This window comes from Culex quinquefasciatus, chromosome 3 (genome assembly GCF_015732765.1).
Source record: "Culex quinquefasciatus strain JHB chromosome 3, VPISU_Cqui_1.0_pri_paternal, whole genome shotgun sequence".
In the NCBI taxonomy this organism is placed as follows: Eukaryota; Metazoa; Arthropoda; class Insecta; order Diptera; family Culicidae; genus Culex; species Culex quinquefasciatus.
In genome coordinates, this window is record NC_051863.1 from 199,628,377 (window position 1) to 199,646,282 (window position 17,906).

At 36.8% G+C, this 17,906-nt stretch overlaps 2 protein-coding genes across 4 annotated transcripts in view; one reads left to right on the forward strand and one right to left on the reverse strand.

The window, feature by feature from the left end:
* Positions 1-17,906, reverse strand: part of LOC6049338 (LHFPL tetraspan subfamily member 3 protein) — a 49,711-nt gene that overhangs the window by 1,392 nt on the left and 30,413 nt on the right. For all 3 annotated transcript variants that reach the window (XM_038263204.1, XM_038263205.1, XM_038263203.1), the window contains exons 3-4: positions 10,341-10,474; positions 9,902-10,028 (exon numbers count right to left, since the gene is read on the reverse strand). In XM_038263204.1, coding sequence (XP_038119132.1) covers positions 9,902-10,028; positions 10,341-10,474 — 261 coding nt within the window. The remainder of the gene's footprint in view (positions 1-9,901; positions 10,029-10,340; positions 10,475-17,906) is intronic.
* Positions 997-1,974, forward strand: LOC6049339 (brachyurin). Its single transcript, XM_001866083.2, has one exon. The coding sequence runs from the start codon at positions 1,006-1,008 to the stop codon at positions 1,915-1,917; it is 912 nt and encodes a 303-aa protein (XP_001866118.2). The 5' UTR covers positions 997-1,005; the 3' UTR covers positions 1,918-1,974.

Genomic DNA, 17,906 nt, shown 5'->3' on the forward strand with positions numbered 1-17,906 from the left:
ATAAATCAGGCAGCACTCCCATAATGTGCGCTCATCCTCCGTCGGTACTGAAGCCTCGTGAACCTCGTCTTTCCAAGGCATACAACTTGACATTTAAGCAGCCACGACCAAGCCAAGTCGCGCAATAAGGTTACACCGCAAACTGGAGCTTCACACAGGCAAGTTTGGTATAGTTATTGTTTCGTTCCTGTTGGCTCGCTACCATCGCAGCTTGGTGAAACCTGAGACCCCAGGAAACAATGCGATTGTACCGCATCACGATATCAATCAGAAAACACCTTTTTTGTAGCAACAGCAGAGCAAAGATGAATAATTGTGGAGCAAGATCCGATTTTGAGAGTGCCACCACGTGAGCGAACGATTGCCCAACAGCCACATTATAAAACATTAGCATAATAAACGATCTACTAGATTAGCATAAAACACCATCAGTCAGCTCAACAATTCAGTTAGCAGTTCTGGTTCTGGGTGGGAAAAAAGTGGGTACAAATCAATTGTTTTGCGATGAATGGCCAGCAAAAGCCAAGCGCCAACACCAGGCGAGATGTGAAGAATTCTTGTTGGCTAAAAGGCCGAGCGACCTTTACTGGACATTTTTGGACCTTCGAGCTCGGGTGGAAATGAAAGGTAGACAGGCAGAAAAAAATGCACGCAATAGTTTTAATTATTAACAATTATTTTTTAAGAAACATCAAAATACTTATTGAGGCTGCCTATTGATAACATCAACCCCAGAATCCATTACTTCTTATCAGAGCAGTTAGCTGTGCCAGCTAAAATAATTTTTCGAACCAGCCTTTTATCAAGCTTTTTATCTAGTTGAGTGTTGAATTATAAAACAGAGTTCCAAAAACTCGTGAATCTTTTCGATAACGAATTGGAAGGATTTATCCAAATTTCGAAACATTATAACGACCACGATACCGGACCTTATCTTACCTTGTTTTCTTGTATAAAAGGCTCGCCACAATTTCACCACAATCAGTCAGGGAGCAGTATCCAAAAATGAAGAATTTTGTAATACTAATTGCCATTTTGGCCGTCGTTAGCGCAAAGTCAGTTGACGTCAATCCATCCCTAGTTCAGCCGTTTGAGTCGATCGGTATCGATTGGTCTCAGGTTCAGCCGATTGAGGACTCCGACCAGTACTGGGATCGTCTTCCTGCTGATCTGCAGTATCTGCGCAAGCATCAACCGGACAGTAGGATTGTGAACGGTCAGGAAGCTACTCCGGGCCAATTTCCGTACCAAGTGTTCGTGGATTACCAGAGAAATGGTGGTTCTTATAGTTGTGGTGGATCAATCCTGAACAGTAACCATATTTTAACTGCTGCTCACTGTGTTTGGCGAGCCGAAGGAGGGATTGTCATCGCAGGAGCTCACAATCGCAGAATTGAAGAGCCCACCCAGCAGAGAATCCCGTTTGCCAAAGTTTATTATCATGCAGATTATACCGAACAACGCTTTCGAAACGACATTGCTGTTGTGCGTCTGATCCGCCACATTACGTTCAACAATCGTGTTCAACCTGTGCTTCTCCCTGCTCTAGGGGACAATCGTCAGTTTGCAGGCTTGACTGGAACCGTTTCTGGATTTGGGAGACTTTGCGATGATTGTGACTCATCAGATGTGCTCATGTATACTTCCAACACGATCGTATCGAATGCAGAATGTTTGGCTGTCTGGGGAAACCCTGAATCTATTCAGGATCAGAACCTCTGTTTGTCTACTGCCGGGGAAACTTCTACATGTCAAGGTGATTCTGGAGGTCCTTTGACCGTCATGGATGGTGGAAGAACAATGCAGGTCGGTATTGTGTCATTCGGGCATTCTTCTGGATGTGTCAGCAAGTATCCTAAGGTGTTTGCGCGTGTGACTTATTATCTAGATTGGATCTTGCATGTTCTGACTTTGTAGACTCTGCATGGAACCAACTTGATTTTCAACTGGCTTAGGTGTTTAAATGCAAATGAATAAAACTCACTAAAAGTGAAAAATGTGCAGTTTCAATTTATTACAAATATAATTTGTCCTTTTCTCTTGCTAAATCAACTGAAATGAACGGGTGTGCTGAGCGTCATAAATACGAAAACTATGTAGGGGAGAGTGGGGAGACTTGATCCCCTTTTTTGTATCGCACATAACTCTGTCAATTTCTCACAAAACTATGATCTTTTTGCATTAATTGAAAGCTTAAACATTCAACTATGTTTGGCTGATAAGGGTATTTCATCAGATAAACTCTTCGAATCATGCCAAGAGTTTAAAAAAAATATTTTAAACCGGCATTTTAAAAATGTTAGGGGTAACTTGATCCCCCTTTCAACATTTTGAAGAAATCTTAAGCAAAATGTTTCTTATTCATCCAAACTTTTAATTTTCTATAAGTTACAGCAATTTCACATAAAACCTGAACGTTTGTGTTCAAAATATAACAAGTTTAGTATGTAAAATATTTAAGAACTTAAAATATTATTTTTTAAAACCACAATTAAGCATGTTTACAAAAGCTGGAAATTTTTGTTTACAAAACTTTTGAAAAAAGGTTCAAGCTGCAGTAAGTTACGTACAACTATACTGAAGGAAACTATGTATGAAAACCCAGCCCAATTAATTAATCTTGAGGCTGATTCCAGTGACTGTAAAAATGCAGGGATCAAGTCTCCCTAAACGCACTTTTTTAAAAAATTGATTGTAAAAAAAGTATGACGATAAATTTAACGTCAAATGCGTAAGGGCTTTGGAGTTGATATGTTTATCAAAGAATTCATGTATAAAAAATATATTTTTGAATAATTTTTGAGTGTTTTCTATACATATCAAAACAAAGAAAAAAAGATCCCTTGGAAGTTTTTTGCAGCTCGTTTTAGAAAAATGTGTGTAACTCAATCTATATTTTTTTAAATTTTTTTCTTTGTTTTCTACAATGAGTTTTAGTTAATTTCGCACAACTTTCTAGAACAAAGCTAATTGTTTTACCCACATGCTGACGAGATACAGGCTTGGGATCAAGTGTCCCCGGGGATCAAGTCTCCCCACTCTCCCCTAATGCCAAAATGACGAAATTACAAAATATGGCCATTAGCATCTTCAATCTGAATCTGAGATAAAATCAAAATCGGGCGAATGACATTGACGTCATTCCGCCATAAAATGTCAGAATAGTCCTAGCCTTTGTTGGTGGTTCTATCGAGAAATTAAAAGTGAGAGTGTGTGCGTTAGGATGCAACAAAAATGACTTTTTGGCGGGCATTCAAGGGTTTGTTCCGGTGGGCATACTAAGCCCAAATCTAAAATATGAGCTTGATTGGACGTAACAGAAGCTGGCGCTTTGCAATTGAATTTTAAACCCGTAAAAAAGATTTTTTCAAAAATGTCACTTTTTCAGGCATTTTGGCCACTAAATTGTTTATTTTAAACATCATTGGCGTGTAGGCCAGATCCTTGCGCATCTTTTGGTATATATAAGTTAATATAACATTGAAATTTGCAGCACCCTGAAGCTCAGTACAGACCTTCAAAGTTTGGCATTTTTTCAACAAAATTGACCCCAGCAAAATCAAATGGAGTCTACGGCGTCGCGAGGTGCGATGCATAACTTTTTTGCCGGGGCTGATTTTTCGAAAAAATGCCCAACTTTGGAGGTCAGATTAGCGAGCTCCAGGGTGCTCCAAATTTCAATGTTATATATGGGTCATTCCATCTGAAGTGTGCAAGAAAAAATGCAAATTTGAACATTACCATCTCCGATTCTGCTCAAATTTGGCAGAGCTGATGAGACTATCAAAACATGCAAAAATCCCGAATTTCATCCAAATCGGACCACCCCCTCCATTTTTGTACCCTCCCAAAAAATCGACTTTTTGCCGATTTTTGAGCAAAACCACTATCTTCAAACGACGAAAACTCAGGAACCACAAATCTTAGAGGGTCGGTCTTAGACTTAATTTTGAAGGAAATTGGACGTAGAATCCATTTCTGTGATCAAAATTAAGATTAAAATATGTTTTCTACCTGTATTGCGCAATTGAAAACTTTAAATGGCCGTATCTCAAAACAGCCCTATTTATTTTTTGAATTTGACCTCGCCATCGTATTCCCCGTCCGATTTTACATAAGAATCACTTATCGACAGAAAGGAATATGTTTCGTTCCAGAGATAACGAATTTTAAAGTTTTGAGTATTTGAGATTACCTACATCTGCTACACTCGCCGCCTCTGCTAGATGCACTCGGGCGCGCTGATCAATAACTGTTACCTGCTTTTATTGAAATAAGATTTCATCCCAAATAATCATTAACAAAATAGGCAAATATTGAATGTACACCACTGTAGGAAACTGCTGTATAATCTTAAATTTAAAAAAAGTATACAGTGAATTTGTGTGCTAGCCCAATCGATAGCCCAAGAATGGAATTCCTGCAGAGCTAGCAGGAAATTGCAATTGATCTTGTAAGAAACTCTTAAGAAAAAGTGTACGATACATTATAGTGTTAAAAATTATGAATTAACATGATTAAAACTCTCGTGAAGCATGATTAAGCAAGAGGATTTCCGGAAAGTATAAAACTGAAAAATGTAAGTAAATCACAAAGATTAATCTGATTTATTAACAGATTAAGATCAAATTCAGTTGTGTTGATTTCGACACCGTCCGAACAATATTCTTTTTTTTTTGTTTATCAATCATTTAGAAATCTTGAAAGACGATAAAGCTGCTGTCAATTATTCAGATGAAACTGGCTCACAATATAAAAATCGGTTTAATATGATCAACCTTTCAAACCGTAAGGCAGATTTTTTGAAGTTATTGCTGAATGGCAATATTTTGCTACCGCACAGAGTTATTTCATCTACCACAGCCAGCTCTACATTTGTTCTCACTTCAAATAAAAGAAATAATTTGATATAATGGGAAGAAATGAGGAATTAGGAAAAATATAAAAATAATAGAAAAATGATATTTTTTTGAAAATTGTATTGTTAAAACTCTGTAGCATTTGCAAATAAATATTCAAAGTTCAAATTTTACTTAATATGGTTCAATGACTCTGTGATCAGGAAAAACAGTGCATTGAAAATTACCCAATAAATATTCCTTAAACAAAAATAGGTTGTTCAAGGTATTGATTATCTCAAAATCGTATAAAATTATAAAAATGATTCATCTTACAGAACACCAGGTAGTAATTATTCATCAGCGCGCCTGAGTGCTTCTAGCAGAGGCGGCGAGTGTAGCTAATCTCAAATACTCAAAACTTTAAAATTCGATATCTCTGGAAAGAAACATATTCCTTTCTGTCGATAAGTGATTCTTATGTAAACGGGGGGCGGGGAATACGATGGTGAGGTCAAATTCAAAAAATAAATAGGGCTGTTTTGAGATACGGCCATTTAAAGTTTTCAATTGCGCAATACAGGTAGAAAACATATTTTAATCTTAATTTTGATCACAGAAATGGATTCTACGTCCAATTTCCTTCAAAATTGAGTCTAAGACCGACCCTCTAAGATTTGTGGTTCCTGAGTTATCGCCGTTTCAAGATAGGGGTTTCGCTCAAAAATCGCCAAAAGTCGATTTTTTGGGAGGGTACAAAAATGGAGGGGGTGGTCCGATTTGGATGAAATTCGGGATTTTTGCATGTTTTGATAGTCTTAACAGCTCTGCCAAATTTGAGCAGAATCGGAGATGGTAATTTTCAAGTGCTGTTCCGCTTCAGATGGAATGACCCATATACCAAAAGATGCGCAAGAATCTGGCCAAAATGCCTCAAAAAGTGACATTTTCGAAAAAAATCTTTTTTACGGGTTACATCCCATTTAAAATTCAAATGCAAAGCGCCGGCTCCTGTTACGTCCAATCAAGCTCATATTTTGGATTTGGGCTTAGTATGCCCACCGGAACAAACCCTTGAATGCCCACCAAAAAGTCATTTTTGTTACATCCTAGTGTGCGTGCAACATGGAGTTAAACTTTTCAAAGTGCCATGGTAAACTTCACAGCAACTTCACACAAAGTGTAACTCCATGTTGCAGATTTTACAGCTCGATAAGTGTCACCGTCCGTTCAGAAAATATCGCCCCATAAAAAAACCCATGCAGCCAAGTTGATAAAACCTTAGTAACCGTTGGTCAAAATAGTGTCCTATACCCCAAGCAGTGAGAAGTTTCTCATCGCAATCTACGATCATTTATCCATTGCATCACCCGCGACAATTTTCAGCTGGCTGATTTTAATGACCTCCAAACAACCTCTCTTTTTTTTTCAAATGTTTCATGGCCCGTAATAACTAAATTGAATTTACCTGTAAGCTACTTGCGATTCATAAAAGTTAGAAGGGTGCACAAACAGTTACTGCAAGTGGCTTCTTCTTTTTTTGTGCGATCCAATCGAGCTTCTTCGCAGGAGAAAAAAGGTTAGCGTGGTTCATAATTAAACGGTGTTTTGCTTTCGCGTCTATCGTTAGATTCAATTGCCTTTTTTGAATTGTTGGGCCGCCTTGGGAGGGCGTTCAATTGTGTAATAAAGCTTGGTTTTGGATTGGAATGCGTTTTTCGAGTTTACACGGTTTGTTTGTTTTTCCCGTGGAAATTGAGGCTACCCATTAATTCAATTAATTCCCTTGGCCGAAGGGCCATAAGAAACGGTTTGCAAATGGGTGGTTTTTCGTGTTACTGGAGTTTGAAACGAATTTTTGTTTTGATTTTCATCACCAGAGGCAAAAAAAGTGAGAGGTGCTGGCCAACGAACTGATCAGCAAAAAGAGTTGAAATAATGTTCTTCTATCTCCGATCTTGTTTCTTATCGCTCCAAACTACCGAGTACACGATCCGTAATAACACAAAATCCAATCAATTCGCTGGAAGCATCCAAACGAAAGGAAAACAACATTGGCGCAAAGGCATGTCGCGTGAGCCCATCGTAGAACCGGTTTTGGCAAGGCCCCCCCGACATCACAACACGACAGGAAAGCACATGGCATCCACCTTTACTCTACTACTGCTGGCCGGTCTCAGCTGGTGAAAATCGTCGAAAGAAAGTTACCCACAGCAGACAGCCGGGCCGTGGCTGGGAGAAAGATGTCGTGGTTCACCTTCAAGCAACACACACACGAGTCACTCCAGTGTTGTCAGTTTTATTAAAAGGAGACTAAGTCATTTTTGGGGTATTTGGAAACTTGTAATTTTTAATTAGTTGTAGGAATTCATTCAAAGAATTCATTCAAGATAGTCTAGTACTCACAACTGGTCACGCTCCCCTAACGCCCCAACCATCGATGGAAGGAAGTATGCGACGGCTGTTTCCCGCTCTTTAGGGGCTACTCCAAGCGATGTGGGTCATTATCAACGGATACGTTCAAAACAACTCTCGTGTGGCCCAGAGTATAGATCCGGCCTCCAACGCAGGCACAGCCAGACGTGTGCCGCTAAGATCCGGAGAGAAACTGCTGCGTGATCTCAAGTTGATTGAAATTTTGCTGACCAGTCGGATTCATATCGCATTCTATCAAAGTTACAATCCGATTGAGTACATATCCACATGGTCACTCAGCCTATAGCTGGACGTGGAACTGAGTCATGCGCCCGCACAGAGCCCGGCGATTCGAGCTTTAAATCTCACTTCTATCAGTGAACCAGTTTGCAATTTGCTGGGTATAACGACCTTTACTCTACTTTTCAACGTTCGTGTAAACTACAATCTGAACGAGTTTTCCAGCGGTGAAAAGAAGTTTTCATCTGGTTTTGCTGTGAGCGGCACAGGACTAGCGGCTATCACCGCACTAAACTGGTTTGAAAATGCAGGGAAATGATCACGTTTGAAGTGAAAGTGAATCTTAGAGGCGGAAAGTGAAAACTTAATGTTTTACCACTGTCAGGATTGATGATGGTAGTGCAGCGGGAAGCACATTGTTGCAATTAATCCAATACTGTTTATGCTTAGCTGATGTTTCTTCAATTTTTAAATCTGACGAGAAAGTCTTATTTCTTCACTGTTTCATATCAATGGTCGAACGTCAAACCCAATGCGAAGCTTTTTTGAGGATACCTTGAAGAATTTCCCACGTCCTCTTAACCTTTCGGAATCTTCCTAACAGCTATCTTTATAAAGTATAAAGTACACAAATGATTTAAAAAGTGAAGGATAACCATTAACTCATTATCATTTTTTTCATAAACTTATTTCTAATATTTTTTTCGGCGCTAGGACCTGGTTACAATCATAATCATCATATCATAATTACATTTTTCTTATACACAGTAAAAAAATGTGTAAATTTGGAAGCTGTAATTTTGGAAGGTTGAATATTACCTCTTTTATGATGTAATTTTACCTCAATTTAGACTGAAAAAGTGACATTACACCTTTGTAGTGGTAAAATTACACATTTTCAGAGGTAAAATTACACCTTTTTTCTGACATAAAAGATGTACCCCTTCCCAGATGTAATATTACCATGATTTTTTTTTTCTGTGTAGCAAATAGTAATCACAGAGAATCTTTAAGATTCAGGGGTCAGTGAAGAAGCCGATTTGGGTACCCATTAAATATATCAGACATGTTTTTGTTGTGTTTAATTTCAGAACAAATATTTATTAAATTTTGACGTTGAAAATCCGATCAATATTTTTTCAAGACGAATGCTATATGCTCAAAGTTGGCCCGAAAAGTCAGGTGGCAAAATTTTTTTTTTCAAAAATCTTCAAAATTTCGATAGAAATTTAAGTGCAACCAATTGAAATTGAGTTAAAATGCATGACCCTGCGTTCAAAATCATTTATAGCATGTTTAAGTTGATTTTTAACAATCATTCGAATTTTTGAAAATGTTCGATGTTTAGTATCGCAAAAAAGTTTTTTTCGCTATTTTTTTGTTTTCGTCAAATCTTACTTTTTTGAAAACTAATGAGTGCAAAACAACTGAACTAGTGTAAAATGCATTATAAAACACTTTTTGCATTCAAATGAGACTACGGCTTGTTTTTTAAATTTTTATATTTTTTTATTTTTGGCACCCCTGAACAGATTTTTAGATATAAATTTAAAAAGAAAAAAAATACTAGGCAAGTTGAAGCAAAACATTTTCAAGAAAATGTTATTTTGTAAAAGGCTAAAACTTTCAAATGGTGAACTTCATCAAAATTCATAAAAATATTTTTTGATTTAAAATTTGATTTTTAGATATTTTATTTAAAGAGCTTGATAAATTCGAATCCATGTGATCCAAAATTTAATAAAATTAGAAAAAAGATTATGTAATTAATCAGAAACGTTTTCAAGATATGGACTTTTGGTTTTTTTTTTGTAATTTTAGACAGCTTCCAAATTTATACAAAGATTAAATCAGCAAAAAAAATCTTTTGTGAAAACTAAATTTTTTAAACATTTTTTTATTCCAGCAATTTAAATTCTTAGAGTAAAACGTTTTTCCACCGAAATCATATTGCAGCGCAATAAATCCCTAAATCCTACCCATCTTACTACATAAATATGGCTTCAACATTAAGTCGCTCCAACCAGCAGCCTCTAGCAGATGGTGCCACTGCTGCAAGACGTAATTATCGATAATGTAGCAAAAACGCCACAATCACTTTTCCTTTCACTCGTTAAAATCGCTCCGGAGGTGTACGGGCGCTAATGGGCAAAATTCAGGATCTTTTTCCAACACTGCATTTATGCATTCCCTGAAGAACAAAACGGAGAAAAATGGCTTTCCGCGAATTTGCCAGCGTTACCCCGCTCAATTTCCCACTCGTTACAGCATTCCTTAAAGCATAACCAGAATCGCCGATTACGAAGGCATTCCCCCACAAGTCAAGAAAAAGCACCGACGACGTCACACAATGCCAAGACAACAAGAGTAAAAAGTGGAGCACATTCAACATTCACAACTTCACTTACCGGAAAGCATTTGCATCCAACCGCAGATGTGAAAGACGGTGGTCGATTTCATAAACACCATCAGCAGCAGACAGCAGATCGCTAGGACCGCCGTTGCGACGGCCAAACCGCAGAACACCGTGGCCACCTGTGTGCGGGGCGAGAAAGAGCAACATTGAAAGAAATGTACTCATTTGCGAATTGATAATGATGATGCATTGAGAGGCGGAAAAAAAAAGTTCACACCAAATGTGCCGCAGAATCATGTACTAACGGATTATCCAACAACCAGAGGGGGAAGAAATGAAAAAGAAAACTATGCTACCGAACGGAGACTTAACCCATTTCTCGACGCTGCGGCACTTCTTTAATCATTGGAGTAGAGCAACTACCGCCTCCAACTTCTGTTCACCGTCATCATCATCATTATCAAGTAATTTGATGCCAGAGCGGAACTAACCTGAAACGCGATCGAATGCATCAGCAGCAGATCCTCCAGCTTGCCGGTACAGCTGTCGTTCAGGTCATCTTTCTGGCAGATTTGCCAAAGTCCGAGCCGGCCGCCGGTGTCCGAGTCCGAGTCGCCGACCCATTCTAGAGGAAGAGAGCAAAGAATGAAAGATAAAAAAATAAACTTTAGTCAACGGGACAGGCAACGGTGCTATTTTGTGTTGAAAGCTTTTGAGATATAGTTAGAGATTGATACTATCCGGGATGTTGGTGGATACATTGTCAATGGCTTTAATTGAATTTTATTATGACTTTTCCTAATACTTATTCACACTGATTTTTTTTTATTTTCTCTGGGTTTCCTGCTTTAAAAGTGATTCAAACCTTCAACCTTTACCGTTTTCCCAAATCAACTGAATAGTGAAAGCAGTCACGTTGTCCAACAAAACAAGCGGCATGATTTGAATGTCAATGAAATAGAACCCATAAAACATAAAGTACAAAAAATCATAAAAATGAGGAAGGCAAAAACAATACTATACATTCGAACTAATTATATTTCAGAAAGGCGTTATTAAATTTAAATAATTTAGAACAAATCTGGATCCGAGTCATTATTCACTAAAAAACATTCGTGAATACTTAATTATAGTTCATAGACACAACAATAGCCGGGACCGTGGTGTAATGGCCTATCTACAATCACTTTACTTAGAATAGTTAAGTTGCGTAGAACAGATAAATTGCTTAGAAATAGTACGTAACTTACTGTCGTCATCTACAATCAACTTAGCAAACTTGCTGGGCTGTTATACGTTGCTATGCAGTTGTTTGTTTACCTTTGATATAGAAACGTCAACTTGCCGTTGGTTTTGAAATTTTCCAAACCATACGTCAAGTCACCAATTTGCTTACTTTATCATTGTGGAAGATCAGATTCCTTTGCATGGATTCAAATTCCTACGCTAAGTACAATTTTCTAAGTAAAGTGATTGTAGATAGGCCATAAGCGTGATTGCCTCTCACCCAGTCGGCCTGGGTTCGATCCCAGACGGTCCCGGTGGCATTTTTCGAGACGAGATTTGTCTGATCACGCCTTCCGTCGGACGGGAAGTAAATGTTGGCCCCGGACTAACCTAAAAGGTTAGGTCGTTAGCTCACTCAGGTGTAGGAGTCGTCTCCTGGGTCCTGCCTCGGTGGAGTCGCTGGTAGGCAGTTGGACTAACAATCCAAAGGTCGTCAGTTCGAATCCCAGGGTGGATGGAAGCTAAGGTGTAAAAAGAGGTTTGCAGTTGCCTCAACAATCAAGCCTTCGGACACTTAGTTTCGAGTAGGAATCTCGTAATCGAGAACGCCAAGGCAATGCTGTAGAGCGAATAATTTGATTTTTTGATTTTTTTGACACAACAATAATAATTTCTCCTAAACTGTGGCATTTTACATCAAGTTCCAACATGAATTCTATGCCTAAAATAACAAAATGTCAAAAATATTCCAATCTCAGCAAAATAACAGCTTATTAGCTGGGCAGTCTAGGCTCAGATATCCAAAGTCATCGCCAAAAATTCACTTCGGTCTTTGGATAATCGAATCACAAAATAAATATCCTATTTTGGGTCGTTGAGCCCAGGTATGACTCCAAAAATGCCTTAAATCGATCTGGAAGTAAGTAATCCAAGATGGTGACCAATATGGCGGTAGTGTAATACTGAAAGTATTGATTTGGTAATCTCCGGTCAAATCTGACTAATATGAAGCTGCTGAACCCGAATTTAACATTAGAATAGTAAGTAATTCAAGACATAAGAAAACAATATTATAATAATCGAACTTCAGATAATCGATTCTGGACTAATTTTTCTTATTTTCTTTATAAGTTTTAGAGAGATTATCAAAGAAAACTAGAAAATATATTTGTCTACCAAATTAAGAATTCTCGGGTAAGTTTTCAAAAAGACGTAAGAGCCATTGATAAACAAAGCTTTTTTTGCATCGGTTTTCGACCTACTTAAGAGTAGTCAATTTCGAAAATGTTTGAGATCCTTCAAGCACCCTAAACTAAAAATAAATTAAATTTTGTTTAAATTCAGAGAAAAACGAAAATCAGTGTCGGAGATCACGGTGGCTCTTACGGCCTTTTGACAACTCAACCGAGAATTGATCTTTAAATTTTTCCAAATCTGTAGCAATTAGTGCGTCCATCCCGGGAATTCCCGGGACAAAAATCCCGGGATTTTTCCTAAACCGGGAATTCCCGAATCCCGGGATTTTCTATAATTTGTCCCGGGAATTCCCGAAATAGAAAAAAAAAATCATATTTTGGTCTGGAAATTCAGATTTGGTTGTGAAAATAGTAGAACAATAAAATGAATTAAAATTTGTATTCAGCAAATCTCAGCATTAAATTGGCATTTAAGGAAAAATATTATAATTTGAATTACCAGGTCCGCAAAATGCCTAGTGCTTTACATTTTTCTCCATTATTTTATTTTTTGAAAAACTGGATATATTTACGTATATTTTCGATTTTAAATAAAAAAATAAATCTCATATCAAATTATTTATAATCAAACACCGGCATCTAGGGCAAATACGTACAAATGTAACGAATAAATACAGCTATTAAAGCAAAAATATTTGCATGACGTTTTGGACTACTTCGGTTGAAACAGTAACAGAACAAAACAATTTGTACTTCCAAATGTATTGCTCTAAAATCTCCTGTACCTATTTAGACTGTAATTCTGATTTTCCCTCGGTTGGCGGTAGTAACTTGAAGATAATTTGTAAAATATGTTTTATATAAAACAATGAATTCAAAACTTATCTAAAATTTTACATTGACTGGTATCATTTTATTTATTTTCGTTGTTTGTTTTCTAGCTGTTTTATTCATGTCATATAAAATATATATAAAAGAAAAAAAATATGAAAGAATTCCAAAGTTTTTTTTGAATATGTCCTATAAACATATGGAAAACAAAAGCTTATTGGACCTTTTCAAAAAAAAAAAACTCAAGAATTATGTAATTTGATTCGCAAATAAAAAAATGATTAATCATACTGGAATTAAAAATAGTAGTTGATATAAAATTCTAAACACCACAAAGACAAAAAAAAATTCTTTTAGGCTATTTTAAAACTGTCGTCTTTGTTTAGATTGAAGTGAGGATTATAACCATTTGATATTATTAAGCTAATTCAATGATTTAAAGCTTGAAAACATAACCAATATAATGAAACATAGATTTTATTACTGATTCAAAAATTTCCCGGGATCCCGGGAATTCCCGGGATTCCAAAAATATTTTTCCCGTTTCCCGGGAAATTCAAAACCCGGGAAAATTGGACGCCCTAGTAGCAATATTATGTTCCAAAAATTGACTGTTGAAAAAATCTATCTATTTTTTTAAATAAGATCTAATATTTTCTGCGCAGATAAACAGAATGTAATGCGTAGACGGTTTCTGTTATCTCTCTCATAATCACTCCTAGCAATTTACGTAAAGAGAGTGAACGAAACCTTATCAGTGAGGGGTTCGTGGAAAGAAGGCGGAGCAATACGAAGTTAGTGCCCCTGCTGACAATCAGTAAACAAACAAAGACGGTGATTATTAGAGTGGCTCAAGATTGACTTTTTGAAACCCATTGTAGGACCAAATGCAAAAAAATGCAAGTCTGGAGCTTTTTTTAAAGGTCCAATGAAACATACTGAAAGTATTGATTTGGTTGTTTTTTGAACACCAAAATATAAAAATTTGGTTTATTGGACCTTTTCAAAACGAAATATGTGTTATTCTAAAAACTGTTAAAATTGGTTTCAAAGTTTCAACGCTTAAGGTCATTCACTTTTAGATTATTGACTGTCAATGATGGAACTGGATACAGAACCCAGAAATAGTAAATTCAATTAAAAAATGATCACAATATGTAAATGCTTCTACGAACAACTTGTAGAAAAGCATTTTTAATTTATGCATTCAGAATACAGAGTGACAAGCGGGAATTTCCGGGAAAGCGACAATTTTTGGACCTCTCGATTCCCGGGAAATTCAGTCGAGACTCCCGGGAAATTTTAAACTTATAAATATCGATGCAAAATTGTATAAACTGATCAGAAAATTATTTGCAAAGTTCTAAATTGTTTAGAACATTGGATGTTCAATGTTTGATGTTCAAGTTCGAAAAAAAAACAAATCTTTTCTAATCTTGTTATTCAGAAAGTGTAAATTTTAAATTCCAATAATTATAATTGAGAGAAGCCAAAAAAATTTGGACCCCAAAAATTACCTTGAAGTATACTTAGCAGTTACACCCCAAAAATGAAATCTAAAGATTTTTAAATATTATTTTTATTCATTATTTCTTAGAGGGCTTTTTCAAGCTTTTTCAAAATAATTTCAATTTCCATATCCTCTCTCGAGCATAGCAATCCTCATAATCTAGTCCCTAAGTTAAATTCTTCAGAATGACCCATTCCTCAGAAATATTAAAAACACAGAAAAAATAACAATGCTGTGTTTCCCAACTGGCATAATGCCATTTAAAATTTAGTTTTCCCTTCTTTTTATGAAGGGAAAAATGATGTTTTGACAGTAGTTATCACAAGTAAAATTTGTTTCCTCCCTCACTTTTGTCAGCAATCATCACAAAAAAGACGAAATCACTAAACACGTTCAAACTGATTATTTATTAAAATAAATAGAACATTACGTAATAAATAAACTTTTCTGGGAATGGGATAGAACCTGGCCACCAAATTGCCGACCGGGAATGATACCTTTCAGAGCCTTAAGAGTTGTTGTAACAGAATTCATTCTCAATTTATTAAAACAAGGAGAGAAGCTAAGAAAAAAACATGAAAAAAATATCACGTTTGTTAACACACAAATTTTAGCTGTTTCAGAACATAATACTGTTCGTCAACACTATTTTATTGTGGTATTGGCAATGTGAAAATCGAATCATGAAAGATATTGCCACTGAACCACAAATTAGGAAATATTTTATTTGATTAACACATCATAACAAAAACAAGTTTTCATGAAAGAAACAATCCAATTAGGACTATGTTTCAACAATCTGATTTATTTAATTAATCAGTGCAACAGTTCGCTTAAAAGTCTGAAGAAACTTACCACAATGGCTCTGGCCGCAAAGTTATGCAACTTTTTGACGACCACTTTGTAGAGGCGCACCACCCCGCAATTCAACCCGGCAACACTAATCAATATGCTCCACTAAGTCCGGCCGGGCGATAGCCTTAACAAAATACAACAAAAGAAAACAAAATCCGCACGACCAGATCAATGCCACTGCTCTCTTCTTGGTTCAGTTATGTGCATGCGAACGCGTCAATGAGTGAACGAGTGAATGAATGAACGAAAGTGAGAGCGATCGATTCCGAAGGCTTTTCGTCATTCGTCGAACACGCTGCACTGGAATGGTGCGCGGGAGGAGGAGGAGCAAAGAAAAACACAAAAATTACACTATTTTTGATTGCTCTAATCATATAATTAATTCAATTTTTGGCCTCGCGAGCACAAATGGGAAGCAAGAAGCAAAGATAACAATGAGCGCGAGTGTGTACGAAGCCTTCGAACGTTTTGGGAAGATCATTTTCGGTTCATTAGCGCGCAGATCGACTCACGAGAGTCAGCACTCTTGGCTTGGAGGTCGTAATTCTTCGCGCACCCGGGGTCTGAGATACTGAGGCAGCAAATTATCGCCCCTCATTTCGCACGCGCACGCGTTCGAGGAAATTGTCTTGTTTTGTGCCGTGATGGGTTCATCTCCCAGGAGGGTCACTTTGAGCAGAGGGGGGGGGTCTGTTGTGGCATTGCACAACACAATTGGCCCCAAATGCAATGGAAAAGCATTTCGACCCCAACTGGGTCGCTTTTCGTTCCGAGGATAATTTGCTTCTCCCCGTGTCGTGTCGCTGGCTGGCTCACTGGCGAGATGTAAGTTTTGTTTTGATTTTTTTTTTATGCAACAATAAATTGGCTTTAGCAGTTTCTTATTGCTTGTCTCTTTATTGAACCGTAACCACCGACGAATGTAAGGGTTGTTGCTTGTTTTGGTGTTTTTATTTGCTATTTTGCTGCATGACTGGCGGAGGAAAAGAGGAAAATAGCCTCTCGAGGTGTGTGCTGACTGGGTTGATTATTGGAAATCTCGTCAACTCCTCGTCAGTTAAAGTGGCGCGAAGTAGGGAGTTTCTAGTATTTGAATCAAATTGTAGCTAGAAACAGGTCATTTATGAAATCGCTCACCAAATGAATAGTCTAATTTCAGTCTAATTGCAATACACTAATAATCTATTTAGTGTCATTCAACTGAAGGAAAAAAAGTTCCTTTGAAACTGGGCTTTGCCTTATGAGCAGTTCCACCTCAAATTCGGAATTTTTCTGGTACTTTTGTACCCGACCCTCTCCGATTTCAATGAAACTTTGTAGACATGTTATCCTGGGCCTATATAAGCCATTTTTGTGTATATGGAGCCAATAGTACTCGAAAATAACATTTGAGAAGGGCGTAAGTTATTTAAATATTTTTGTATTTTGCAATTTAAAAATTACTTTATCTCGAAGCCGTTGCATCGTATCAAAAAGTGGTCAAAGACAAACTTGTAGGAAAGTGGACGGGCTTTCTGAAAAAAATACACTGAAACAAAAATACACGCCACATCTATGTGATTTTTTGAATTTTAAGTCTAAAACTTAATTTTAAAGGTGATGTCACGATTTTTTTTCGTTCAAAATTTTTTAGGAAATAGCCTAAAATGTTACCAAAAGACTGACGAAAAATGCAGGATGGTATGTCTCTCCTAAAAAAATACAAAAATCATTTACTAAAACAGTTTTTTTGAAAAGTGGTCTAAACTTCAAAATTTTTAAAACCGGTAATAGCAATCGATTCTCCAGACAATTTTACATAAAAGTCTCCATATTGACCACGGTCCTATGTCCAATCCTTGGAAAGATACAGCGATTTTAATAATAAAAATGTTGAAAAAACGGGATTTTTTGTGGTTTTTTGCAATTTCTATATGACAGACTTGATTTTTCCGTCTCGTAAATATTTTTACCGGAAAGCTCGTCCAATTTCTCATAAGTTTGCCTTTGACAGCTTTGCAATTGGATGTATGGGCTTGCAGATATAAGTTTAATTACATTGCTAATAACTGAAAACAGAAAATTTTTTTCAGTGTGGTAGAAACCTGGATAGTATATAAGCTTATATCTGTAAGCCCTTACATCCAATTGAAATGCTGTCAAAGACAAACTTATGGGAAATTGGACGAGTTTTCCGGTAAAAATATTTAGGATACTGAAAAACCAAGTCTGTCATATAGAAATGACCAAAAACCACAAAAAACCCGTTTTTTCAACATTTTTATTATTAAAATCGCTGTATCTTCCCAAGGATTGGACATAGGACCATGGTCAATATGGAGACTTTTATGTAAAATTGTCTGGAGAATCGATTGCTATTACCGGTTTTTAAAAATTTTGACGTTTAGACCACTTTTCAAAAAAACTGTTTTAGTAAATGATTTTTGTATTTTTTTAGG